Source organism: Pseudonaja textilis, chromosome 8, assembly GCF_049901715.1.
Source record: "Pseudonaja textilis isolate UNSWEBS1 chromosome 8, rPseTex1.2, whole genome shotgun sequence".
In the NCBI taxonomy this organism is placed as follows: Eukaryota; Metazoa; Chordata; class Lepidosauria; order Squamata; family Elapidae; genus Pseudonaja; species Pseudonaja textilis.
The window spans coordinates 54,377-68,623 of NC_141997.1; the positions used below are offsets into that span (position 1 = coordinate 54,377).

Genomic DNA, 14,247 nt, shown 5'->3' on the forward strand with positions numbered 1-14,247 from the left:
AGGAAAATCTTCAGGCCATAATGACATGAATAATTGGCATTGTCCCATAAACGCCAGGAACATATCTGTCTGTCCTGAGAATTTATTCGGCACAGATACCGGGCTTTTCCTCAGAGGAGGAGCTGGGGGAGCAACTGGAGCCTGTAATTGTGTTACATGATTAACCAATTGAGTTACCTGTTGTTGTAAAACCTGGTTAAGCTGCAAAAGTTGATCTATTTGTTGTTGCTGCTGCTCTGCCAGTTGCTTTAGTTGTGTTGGGTCCATCTTGGTTATAAGATGGAGTTTTGGCTTGGAGCAAAAATGTTATGTCTTACCTGTATCCACAGGTGAGCATACAAAGTTCCAGAGTTCAAAATATTCAAACAAGAACAAAACCAGACTTTAAAGAGTTAACAGTACTGTTTTCAGTCCTTGGCAGTCTTCCCGGAATCTGTCTGGCAACTCAGAATTGCTTATAAATCACAACGGCCGCTTCAAACGTATCCTTTCGAATCCACAAAGCACTACTCACATTTCACTTTGCTCCAAGCAAAGATTGAGAGTCAGCACACCTCCTTAAATCACCAGTATTGGCGTGTCAGTCTCTCTAATCAATGTCTGGCTTGACGCCTCCCTTCAGATTGTGATTGATGTTTCAATCTTCTTCTAGTTCTAGCATCAAGCCAACATCTGTCAGCTTCCTTCTCACTAGAAACCTCTGGCTCATTTTGTGGATCAGCTGCTGTCATGTACGAAGTCGAAGGTTCTGGAGTGGATTGTCTCTCCGACAATCTCTCACCCTCCTGGCTCACATCTGTGTCCTCTGATAATTCAGACTCCACATTCACAGCAGGCTCAAACCTTCCATCTTCAGAGGCATCAGAGTCAAAACTCCCAGCAGGGTCAATCCTTCCAGTCACAACATGTATATATAAGATGAACAATGGGTATCCAATTGGGGGCCTTCAGTACAAATGTAGAATTGCTCCAATTATTCCAGTCTTGATAGCTCCATCCCGTATCGCATCTATTATCTTAACTGTATCATCTTAGTCACAAATGTCATCTGTACAGACTGCAGAGACTTCTGCACCATGCAAAAGTAAAAATAAAAATAAAAAAATGAATCCAGGTAACAATGATTTCTTGATGCAAATAGATTTAATCTGTGATTGTGCAGATCCATGAGGACCTTGGTCTAAAATTCCTGTTTTTGACTCATACTTTCGCACAAAATTGTAAGGATTGTGGTTGTGGCTTATTACACACAGCCAGCTAAACTCTGTAATATAATGGTGGTTTTATTTATATTCTGTTTATCCCAGGGGTGGCATTCAAATTTTTTAACAACTGGTTCTGTGGGTGTGGCTTAGTTGGTGGATGTGGTTTGGTGGTCATGTGACTGGGTGGACATGGCTTGGTGGTCATGTGACTGGCTGGGCATGACCAACTCGACATCACTCACATGAAGGGGTGCTTCTCCTCGCCTGGCCTCTCATGACAGTGGGGATGCTGCCATGGTTGTAAGTGTGAAAAATGTCATAAGTCACTTTTTCAGTGCCATTGTAACTTTGAAGGGTCACTAAATGAACTGTTGTAAGTCAAGGGTTACCTGTACAAAAATACAAAAAGCTTCTTTGCTTGCAAAAAGCTGCCCTAAATACCAAGCATTAGATTAAAATACCTGAGAGCCAGAGTTACAAATCAGGCAGGGTGCCAGAGCACCTTGAGGAATTAAAATAATTCCTAAGGAAATCATCCAGATATAAGGAAAGATCACATGCCCCCCAGAAAGGCAGTAAAAAAATAAGTGCCAAGCTTGCATCCTGCCTCTTGGAAGTACACCCCAAAAGGACAGTGCCAGATACCACTAAAGCAATGAAGGAAAACCCCCTCCCCAGATAGAAAAAGAAACCATGAGGCAGGAAAAAATTCAAACACAATACAAATAATTAAATCACAACAGTAGCTGTTGCTTGTTAAACCAATTACCAGAACAAATAGACACAAGAACTAGACAGATTTCTGAACCCAGTTTCTTTTCAGGAACAGAGATTAACCTTTTCCCTTCCAAACAAAGCTGAATAAGGAAAATTTAATAAACACAGGGTTAAACGTCACCAAGCACAGAATTTAAACTTCACCAAAAACTAGTTTTAGACGAAAACTCAGAGTACATAGACTCAATCTTTCTAGCTAGCCAAGAAGCCTTGCTGAATGTCACTCATCTTGGTTCCTTGTCATTAAAAGCTTCTTTCTGGCAGCTCTGCTTCTTATTCAATTATTTCTTCAAAGTGCTAACTCCGACAGGGGAGCATTTCCTCCTAACAGCAGTGTAAAAAGCAACCCTTCCCCTTTAAGAAAGTCAAACTGTCAGGTTTCCAAGTGAAATGGCTACACATATGTCAATTTCGGATTCCACACAAGCAAAATATCAGCAAAGGAGATCCTGCTCAGGAGGGCTAGAAGCTTCCCACCTTTTTCCCTCTGGAAGAAACAGAAAACGACATTCACCGCTCGAGGCCGCCCTCGTGCCACTCGTCCCGCCCCTTCCCTAGATGGGGAGGAAAGATGGGAGGAGTGTGGTGGGTCGAGCCAGGCGGCGCGATCCGCGAAGTGGTGAGTAGAGCGCGCGGCTGCCTCCTTTTCTGCCGCCACAGTCGCCGCACCTGATCGGCTGGGGCTGTTGGAGCCGAAGCCGCCTCCTTTCCTCTGCCTCCAGTAGGGCGCCCGGCTCCCCGAATCGCTTGGCCATGGCTTCAACCGCCAGTGGCGTGGAGGAGGTGCGCGTCTCGGTGTTGACCCCGCTCAAGCTCGTAGGGCTGGTCTGCATTTTCCTGGCATTGTGTCTGGATCTGGGAGCCGTACTGAGCCCGGCCTGGGTGACGGCCGATCACCAGTCTTATCTGTCCCTCTGGGAGTCCTGCAACAAACTCGGTAACCTGGAGACCTGGCGCTGCAAAACTACCTTGAACAGCGGTGAGAGGCCCCGCTAAATCCAGACTGCTTTAGGTGGCTGCCCTTTCTTCCCCTCCCGCCGAGCCCAGAGCCCCAAGCCCTAGCCTTCTTTCGGACCCCACCCAATGCAGCAGCACTCCCCCTCCGATTCCTGGCCACGGTCACCTTTCCTGTTGCCGCTGTTCTTAGCCACGTCGCCCCACACTGGCACCTTCGTTTTCTTCTTCCCTTCCCTTCATCGCTTTTGCCTCTAATCCTTACCTCTGCGCTTGTCTTCCCCCAGGAATTATTCCCCACTACGCCGCCACGCGCTCTTCTCGAAATCCTTTTCTTCCCAAGGAGCTGTTCCTCCCATCTTTTAGCGCACGCCCAAGCTTTCCGCTGCTCGGATGGGCTTTCCATAGCTCCGCTGGCTGTTGTGCCCTTCTGCAAGCTTCCTTTTGCCCTGCCATTCGGATCCAGCGCTCGGTTGCCAGCCTTGCAAATTACCGGCGCAGCATCGCTTGTCTGGCAAGACCTTCTACATTGGATAGCCACTTTAAAAAAACACATTTTTTAAAATGATGCCTTCGGAAAACATCTGCTTTAATATATTTAATATACCATAAAATCTAATAATATAGCATACACTCTGTCTCAGAAATAAAAATGTTGGAGAGATTTGCAGGAAAAGAATAAAGTTTGCAAATCCTTTATATCAGGTGATCACTTGAGATACTTCATTTGTATATTTAATTATGGAATGAATTTGAATCCTGTCTGATCAAGTGTGCAGGTGGTTCAACCTGGCTGTTTCAATTCAGGTCAGTATTTATACCTAGCACCTGTTTAACAATTCCTAAACCAACTGATGGAAACGTTTTGGCATTCAGCTTCCTTATGTAGCCAACATAAAGTCACATTTCATGTTTTTTTTTCTGTCCATGTATGACATCTTCTGTGCCTCATTCCTCAGATCTCTCTCTCCCTCCCTCCCTCCCTCTTGGCTGATTGGTATTTCTCCTACAGTATTTACTCCAGGGTATCCATGGATGGGGGGAGAGGTGGGTGACTTGTTCCAGTGTAAAATGTGTATCTTATATTTTGTTCTGGCACATATGGAAATTTCTTGCATTATTCTAAATAACTTTGCTTGGAAGCTATATTGGAAGTCATTTTTTCTTGTTTATACCTGTCACTACTACCTGAAACATTTGGCCTGAAGTGTCTTTCTACTGGGTCCTTAAAAATATACATATATTTGAAAGAGGTATTACCTTGTACAGTTATTGGGGAGCCAACTTTGTATGAGACTTTATTTTTCTTTCTTCTCTCTCTCTCCCCCTCCCTCTCTTGCCCAACCTACCCCAACACTGAAATTTATGTAGGAATGTTAGCCCAGACATCACCTTAGCAACAGGGTTTCTTTGCCCCATTTCTTTCTCTTCTAAATAATATCCCCTTGATTGCACAAAATCTTTCAAAACTATTGCAAATGTGGGGGGATGGATGACTCAGTTTCAAATCTAGCATTCCTTTTCCATCTCCCACATTCTTTCCTTACCTTTAAATAAATTAGTAAAAGCTAAATAGTGATTAACATAGTGTTAAACATTTCCTAACTGTTTCTGATAATCATCCACCTTTTTAGCTGAGGAACTGAAGGTGATTGCTATGGGTGGTAGATACAATTATGGGCTCATTTCTGCATTTTCAAAAGGTTTGATCGTTGAAGAAAATGAGTTTGTTGCTCTGTCATTCTGAATGCCTTGCTTCAAAAATTTTCCAGACTCTGAAATTCTCTTAAGATATATTGTTGAACGAGTTTACTTATTTTTGTTTTGTTTTTACTATATCCTAGGATTTACAAGTTATTAGGAATGAATGTTGAAGCTTTGAACAAAAATGTGTATTGTATTTTGGCTGAAAGTCAGGTTTTGATTGCTCTCTGGAATCTGAATCTGCTCAGTTGATACATCTGCATGCATATACACATATGCTCACTCTTCAGCAACAGTAAATCCTGTCTATGTACTGGTAAAGATTCTTATTGTGCTTAGTGAGTAATGGATCAAGTCCATTATGTTTCATTAGGTTAGTTTACATTGATGCTTATTCTTCGTTGTTAACATTTTCTATTTTCTCATTCCCCTTCCTGCAAAACCTATTTTGCACATCAACCTGTTTCCAGGAAGACATTATAAGTTGTATAACAATTGGATATGCTGGAAAGGAACAGAGGTTTTCTGTGAAAATGGTTTTTAACTAAAGCACCAGAGCAAACAATATTGCGAGTAGAGAAATAGAAGGAACCAACCACAAGCACAGGGCACTGTCTCAAAATATTTGCTTTGTTTTCTCTTGAAAAACAGCAGCACAAGGGACCTTATCAAGTGTAGGAATACACTAGAGCCTGCTAAAGCATATTAAAGCTTTAATCCTCTCAATTAAACTTGAAGCCCTGATTGCTCACAGAAAGGGCAAATCCATTGTTTTGAATCAGAAATTGTCTTTCTCCAGGTTTCCAGTTCCCTAAGTAATAAACTCTGATCTTAAATTTTTTTTAATGCAGACTGAACATATTTCTATTAATACAGAGGAAGAAAAAGGTGGTTGTGTATATGCTTTAGAAGTTTAGATGATTTAGGAAAAGCTCAATTATAGTTTTTTTTTGCTGAGAGTAAGAATGACCTATAGCTGGCACTGGTGAGTAGGAATATTTGATAGATTATTAAAAAATACAATCCCATTTCAATATACCATTTAAAACAAAAATATATCATAAGGTTTTGATGAAAATCATGTATCTTTTAATTCAGAACACCCCTTTGATACCTGTGAAGTATAACTGTAAACAAAAATCACTAATTAGTTGCAGACTTCTGAAAAGTGATAAAGCTGTATTTCTTGATCCAATGAATAAATGTAGTATATAAACATAGGAGTAAGAGATGCAGCAACTTGATATATTTCCCTGAGTTTTTTTTGCACTGAATAACCAATAGCAACAATAGTATCTTCTTAAAATTAAGTAGTTATTTTTATAGTTTCAGTCCCTTAGAATGAACAGCATAGGACTATCACAGTCCCTCAGGGTTCAAAGCTATTCTTCATTTTCCCATTATGAAGAATTTTGCTCTCACGCAGTATTCTGAAGAAAATGCACAACCATGGTTATTGATATTTTATTATGAAAAGTTTGGTTACACAAATCTTTGAAACAGTTCAGATTACATTTTAATGCCCTTTCTTCAAGTATTCCAATGTGCCTCCAATCATACAATAGAATGGAATCTTCATTAATTTTCCTGGGATACAGTATGTGCAGGTAAAATGATATATCCAGTTATAGTTATCTAATAATATTCTGATAGCAGATTATCTCATCTTACACACAACTGCATGTTCTTTTAGAATAAAGAGATCTTCACAGATATAAAATATTGTGATGTTTGATCTCATTGTCAAATCTTGCTTAGTTAAGAAAGAGATTGGTTAGATTTAAAACAATATGTTCCTGATTCATATATTCAGCAGGACTCACCCAAAACCATTTTGTGGTATACTATGGGTCTGTTTGTGAGCTAATTCTTCATGAGAATACTTAGGAAATATACTTTGCCAATTCCATTAGTGAATCTTCATCCTTGCTTGATTTAATGTTTTGCATTTCTCAGTTTCAGAAGCAAGATTTCCAATGACTCTAGTCCAAATATGACCTTGGCCAAACTTCTTAGACACAATAGAAACAGTTTTCTATGCAACAGGTCTTGGGCAATGCCTTGTTGTATTGTGTCCCCTATTGCAGTAACAGAATAAGGCATAATGATGAACATGGAGGGTGGAGCTATCATTGAGATGCAGCAATACTACTATTGTCAAAGGCAATAAGAACCTATGAATGACTATCATACTGACTTAATAATTAGGTGTTATGACTCCCCTTCAAAATTCAAACGAACAAAACAGAAAGCAGCCGTTTCACAATTAAATCAAACGGAAAGAAGTCTTACAAGATAACGGCTGGCAGAAACCACAGCATAAATCTTTACTCTGTCCGGCAAACCAGTCCTGGCAATAAATCTCCAGTCTCAGAGCTTCTTGCTGTAACGTCCTCACTCAAATAGTCATTTTGTTCCTGGCAAAATGTATCAGCCCAGCTGTGTCCTTTTATACTCATTGAGGCAATGTGCTAATTTACTGACTTGCTCTCCTCATTCGCTCCAGCTGATTTTGCCTTCTCAACCGTCTTCTGTTCCTTACATTTAACCACAAATTTTCCAAGTTCTCATCTCCACTAGAAGACTCTCTCAAAACTTCCCTGTCAGCCATTCCTGGCTGTTGATCAAATAAGGAACCAGAGGAGGTCAAAGGTCCTGACAATTCTAATACATCAGGTCTGTCGTCCTTTGTCACGTCCATCTCCTCATCCTGGTTATCAGTCCAATCACTAAGCCAGGCCAGCTCATATTTTTCTGCCATGACCTCTTCGCTTGAACTCATATCAGTCACAGGAGCTGAATCCAAGCCCGGAGCCACAACAATTAGGCTTCTGATGTATAGTCATGATAGACTGGATGAAGAGATGAACTTCTTCCTTTTGGATGGCAATGTGGTAAATATATCAAAATACCACTACAGCATGATTGTCTTGATAATTTTTTCTTTGACTCAATTTGCTTTATTTTCTTTTATTCATTTCTTACTGTTTTAATACCCTTTACTCTTTCCTAATTAGCAGCTACTCTTCTTTAATTGTTTCAGAATACATACCTCTTGCATATGTTGTACATCTTCCTGGATTGTTCATGTTTGGACTGTTTTTGATTCAGAAATAATTAAACCATTTGAAAGCATAATAATTTATTTTGTTGGAACTGCTGCTGTGTAGCAATTAAATTTTAATGCCTCCTATACCTTTAAATATTTTTTAATTGGACTTCCAAAGTTTAAAAGATGCTTTTACTGCTAGTGATAATATAAGACTAAATATTTTATGAGGTTTATATTTAGAACCAAGTAGATAGCAGCCTTGTCTTGCATTGTGTTTATCTTTTTCAAACAAAATGATATAATAGGATTTCTATTCATATTAAGAGATTTGCAGCATTATATTATTTTATATAACATTGCTTTCTTCAGTAATGTAAGGAAAGGAGATTATTGGATCATAACAAGTGACATTAGGCAGTAATCCTAACAACTTTTCATAAATGAATCTAATATCCAATCAATACATATAATACGGATTCAAGCCAGTCTAATGAACATTTTTGAATTGTATTGATTGTATTGAATTGTATTGATTATGATATGGTAGAATTATATTTCACTGGAAACAATAGATTAATCTTTTGCTGTATTGGTTATTTGAGGAAGTGGACTCACATTGGTTAGATATCCATGTTCAATATGTGGACAAGGGTTAAAAATAGGATAGAACACAAAACAACAGACTTCTGGATGGACTTCCATCACTGTCAGAGCAAGGTCCGTGAGCTTTGTTCCAAGCTCAACTCATTGGAAGGCCCCAATTTGGGCCAGAGCCAACTTGGAGGGATGGTGAAGAAAGGGGGACTGTCTGGCAGATAGAGGAGAGCTGCATCTCTCCTCCCTGACACGGAAAGCCCTCTCATCCAAAGACAAGCTGTTAGTGGCAACCAAAATGGCTGTCATGACATTCTGAAAACCTGAGACTGTGCAGGAGTGAAGAGACAGCGAATGGTGTGCAAACTGCATGAGAATACTTTTGAATCATTAGATGTAACCCCGATAAAAATATCAGGAAAGAGAATTCACAAGGACTTTTGGGAAATGGCAGCAATCCAATATGGGAGAAGAATGTGTAGAATTCAAAGAATTCAACCTTTAAGAAAAACCCCCAAAGACAGGAGGAAAATAAAATAAAGAGAACTTTTAAAAAGAATATTTGAAAATTGGAGTTGGTGGTTGTACAGGAATTAGCGAGGGATAGGCATTATTTAAAATGCTGTAATCGATTGATAAAAAAAGAATATATGATTAACTTTTGGAAATATCAGAAAACTTCTTGAAAGGCTAAAGCAGGAGAGTGGAAAGTGGAAACTGATTTAAAGAGCGCCACCTGCTGTTAAAAAAATCCTGCAGATCCCTAAAGTTTTGAAATGACCTAACTAAACTGAAAGACCTAATTAAAGAGGAATTGAAAGAAAGAATTAAAGGAATTGTATTGGTAAAAGAAAAATTAAACATTAAACTTAAATCGGTGGAAGAATGTATGAACATGCCCCCTTAAGACTATTGAAAAGAATCAAAAGAATCAAATGGACTACAACTTGGGACATAAAGACTTTTGAATATTGGATTTACTTTGAAAAGTAAAGCTGGTTTTTAAAAAAACTGGGATAATTGGACAATTGGATATAAGATATAGAATAAACAAAAATAAAGATGAGCAAATTATACAGAAAAGCAGTACTGAAACTACTGGCCACAATAGACATGATGAGCAGAAGATTTGAGGACATTTTGAATAAAATGCAAAGCATGGTAGAAAAGCTGGAAATGGAGATGCAAAGTACAGAAGGAAAGCAAGAGACACAGAAGGAGGAGGAGTTAACTAGAAGAGAAACTAGCAAAATGGAACAGAAGGAACAACAAACAAAATGAAAGGATAAAAAGGAAATAAAACCTAAAATGTTTATGATTGGTGTAACAAACCAAGGGGAGAATTCCTAGGGAAAAGCAACAGGGAAGGGAATTTCAGAGAGAACAATTTGAGAGGATAAGGGTAGAATTAGATAACTGGAAAAAGGGACAGTTGAATACAATAGAGAAAGGGGGAATGACCGAGGAACGGTCAAAAAATGATAGAAAATGGAAGACAAGCTAGGAAGAGATTAATTAATGCTTTAATGAGAATAAGAGACAATGGCTAAAGAGAGGAAAAATAAGGATTCCACATGAATAGGTGTGCTCTAATTCAAGATATATAAGCATTAACACTAATAAACATGAAATTCATGTTTTATTATAGAATTACTATCAAAGATATACAAATTGCTAATTGTAACAAACATAAGATTCAACATTGTAAGAAATGATGAAATTAAGACTTTATTATAGGATTATTATGTAAGTTATATGATTACTAATTGTAATATGCATAAAGTCAATATTGTAGGGAAAGAAATGATGTGGAATCTGATAGAAAAATAACATAGGAAATGGTAGCAGATAAAAGTAATTATATTATTATTAGAATTATACAATTTTTTAAATGAAAATAGGATGGAAATTATGATGTGTGTAGTATAATGAGATTAGAATGGCACTTCGTTTTAAAACCATGAAGGTGGCACAAATAAAAACTAAAAAAGGGGATAAATAATGGATAATATAAACCAATGTGAACCTATGAATGATTAGTTGAATTATATTATAAATTGTTAAACACTGCAAATATGACTGTGAACATGTTTACAATAAAAGAAATGATGTTAAGAATATAAAGATTGATATAAAATAACATATGGGAATATTGAATGTTAAAAATGGATAATATGCATTAATATCAAATTAGATAAGAAAACTGTTCACACAATGATGTGTTTGTAGAAATGAAAAATAAAAAACGTATTGCAAAAAAAGAGAACAGAATAGAATAGAATTTTTAATTGGCCAAGTGAGATCGGACACACAAGGAATTTGTCTCCGATATCAAGCTCTCAGTCAGTGTACATAAAAACAACAAAAGTGATAGCTCCTAGATCATAAAGCATAGTTATAATAATTAATCATAATCATACCAGTAGGAAAAGGTTGTAGGAAAGATGAGAGGATGAGAAAAAATAAGAAATGAGAAGGTGAGAAGAATAATGGCAATAGAGCCTACTACATGGATAAATATCTTTAGGCCTAAGACAGTGTTGTGGGAATTAGGTGTTCAGCAGAGTGATGGCAAGGGAGAAAACTTTTTTTGTCTAGTTGTTTTGGCATATAATTGGGTGGGATTCTACCGCTTCTGACTGGTTCTATAGAATCCTTTGTTAACTTTGGAGAGCTAAGCAGTTTGGAGAACTGGTAGTTAGAAGAAATCTCCTTTTGTTTTTTTCCACCCTTATTATTTTCTTGGCAGACTTGTCTTACTGTCTCCAAAGTAGGGGTTTTTTTTACATAAAAGGGGAAGGGTTGTTTTAAGCTTTTTACACGGCTGTTGGGAGAAAATACTCCCCTGGAAATACTTCTTCTTTGGCTAGCTAGAAAGATTGACATTAAAACATGAGTTTACATACTCTTTCTGAGTTTTGGTCTAAAACTGGTTTTTGGTGAAGTTTAATTCAGTGCTTGGTGATGTTCAATCCTGTGTTTATTGATAGAATAATTTTCCATACTCAGCTTTGTTCGGAAGGAAAAAGATTAATCTCTGTTCCTGAAAAGAAACTGGGTTGAGAAATCTGTTAGTTCCTGTGTCCATTTGTTCTTCTTGTTGTTAACAAGCAACAGCTACTGTTGTGATTTAAGTATTTGTATTGTGTTTGAATTTTTTCCTGCCTCATGGTTTCTTTTTCTATCTGGGGAGGGGTTTTTCCTTCATTGCTTTAGTGGTATCTGGCACTGTCCTTTTGGGATGTACTTCCAAGAGGCAGGATGCAAGCTTGGCACTTATTTTTTTTACTGCCTTTCTGGGTGGCATGTGACTTTTCCTTAAATCTGGATGATTTCCTTAGGATATCTTGTGAGATGAGTCCGACCAGCTGGTGTCTTTAAGCGGTGCAAATAGATCTAAGGATTGCTTTTCCTGGGTGTGCTCTTTCTGGAGAGATTAAATGACCTCTCTGCTAAAGGGTTTCACTTTATGAGCAAGAGTTGGCTGCTGATAGTTATCATTGCATTTTAACTATTTTAATTCCTCAAGGTGCTCTGGAATCCTCCCTAATTTGTAACTCCAGCTTGCAGGTATTTTTAATCTAATGATTGGTATTTAGGGCAGCTTTTTGCAAGCAAAGAAACTTTTTGTATTTTTGTACAGGTAACCCTTGACTTACAACAGTTCATTTAGTGACCGTTCAAAGTTACAATGGCACTGAAAAAAGTGACTTATGACAGCTTTTCACACTTACGACCATGGCAACCCACTGTCATGAGAGGGCAGGCGAGGAGAAGTACCTCTTGATGTGAGTGATGTCAAGTGGGCCATGCCCACCCAATCACATGACCACCACGCCACACCCACCAACTAAACCACACCCACAGAACTGGTGGTTACAAAATTTGAATCCCATCTCTGCATATAATGCCCTATAGCAGTGTTCTGAGGGGAGACATTGAAACCGTTTATGTCCAGGATGTGAGACATCGAAATATTCTCTCAGCCTCTTTTGGCTTCATGAAGTGTACAGATCCACAGTAGAAGGTGGGCTGGTTGCAACTGTTTTTTCTGAGTCAAGGACAGGGGAGGTAACAGATAAAGGGACTTGAGAACCAAAATCTTGAATATACTCTAAATTGGTCCTTCAGAATTCAAAGTTAGGTTAGTTATTCATATATGACAACAGAAGGTTTGGGAAACAGAAATCTGGTAGGTGAGAGTGAAATGGACTTTATTCAGATGTTTCATAACCACAACTTTTTGTGTACTTTTTAAACAAACTAAAAGCAGTTCCTACATATTTTATGTTTTACCTGCACAGTAGTCCTCCACTTACAATGAATCCAAAATTTCCAATACCAAAAAGATAGTTGTTATGTTAGTTTTGTCCCATTCTAGAATCTTTCTCACCACAGTTGTCAAATGAATCGCTGTAGTTAAGTTAGCAAACAATTGTCAAATGAATCTGCCTTCCCCATTGATTTTGCTTGTCAGAAGGTCACAAAAGATGATCACATGACCTGGGACATTGCAACTGTCATAAATGCATGCCAAATGTCTGAATTTTGATCATATGACCAGGAGTTGCTACAACAGTCATAACTCACTATTTTTAGTACTATTGTAACTTTGAATGGTCATTAAATGAATGGTTGTAAGTTGAGAACTTTGCCAACTTGGCTATAGTTTTTTTCTAACTTACAGAAACAAACGATATCCTTTTGTGGATCTCCTATTTCATAACTCATTTGATCAAAGACTTGGGATGTAGTAAACAGCCTCAATATGTCAAGTAGAAATCTGTAGGCACTCTAAATCTACATTCTGTTAATGTTAAACAAAGAAGGATGTAGATACAAGTAATAAAGATTAAGAAACTTTAGTTATGTGTGGCAAACAGAACTTTAAAAAGACACACAAAAAGAAACTTCAAAACTAAATTCACCTGCCTTGCTTTATAACAGTAATTTAGTCTGTTCAGATTTACTGATTAAGGTTTCAGATAAAGTTAAAGACCAATTCAGTTAAAAATAATATTGTGCCAGAATTTTTCCATCTCTTCCCACCATCCTCATTTCAATTGCAGAATATCAAGCCAGAATCTGCAAAGACAAAGTCAAGAAAGCAAAGGTTCAGAATGAACAAAGACTTGCAACAAAAGTCAAAGGTAATGAAAAAAAGTTTCTTCCAACATATAAATAGCAAGAAAAAAATCAAGGAAACAGTCGGTCCATTAAAGAGAGAAGATGGCAAGGAAGCAACAGGCAACAGAGAGAAAGCAGAACTGCTTCTCATTCTTTGCATCGGTCTTCATGCAAAAAGAAACTATAGCTCAAACCACCAAAAACATAACTGTAAAAGACAGACCAGAAATAAAAGTTAAAATAAGCAAAAAAAAAAAACAGAAAAAGAACATCTGTCTGATCTTGATGAACACAAATCACGCGGGCCGGATGGATTACATCCCAGAGTTTTAAAGGAGCTGGCAGAGGTCAGTATAAGACTTGCTGTTAGGATTATGGACTTAGAATGTAAGGTTGTATATATTGTCCTACCCAAAGGGGAGAATGTTAGGAATGTAAGTCACCTAACAGTTGGATTGGAAAATATATAAACCAGGATAGACATTTTAATACTGTCTCTTTAAGGGAATGCTAAAATTGTAATTGGGTGTGGTTCCTCAAATGGCCATAAGATGGAGCCAGAAACCTGGGTTGTTCTGTTCTGCTGTTGCTGAGGGTATTGCGGTTCCTGCATTTCCCTATTGACTGTTGCTGATCATCATTATTCTTGTATTTGATATGAGTCTTTTACTGAACTGTTTTTGATACTGGACTTTGTTATTTGGATTATCCCTGGACTGAAAACTGACTGCTTTAACCGTGAATGACTTGGACTGTTTGTTGGACTTTGCTTAAATGTTTATTGGAAGAAAAAACCTACATTTTACTATTCAGTGTATCTGTGTGCTGGTTGTG

General features: G+C 37.9%; 1 protein-coding gene across 1 annotated transcript in view; it reads left to right on the forward strand.

The window, feature by feature from the left end:
* The first annotated feature begins 2,431 nt into the window (after nt 1-2,431).
* TMEM47 (transmembrane protein 47) overlaps nt 2,432-14,247 on the forward strand; it is a 107,772-nt gene continuing 95,956 nt past the window's right edge. The window contains exon 1 of the mRNA XM_026716062.2: nt 2,432-2,961. Within this exon, the coding sequence (XP_026571847.1) occupies nt 2,736-2,961 (226 nt within the window). The 5' untranslated portion in view covers nt 2,432-2,735. The remainder of the gene's footprint in view (nt 2,962-14,247) is intronic.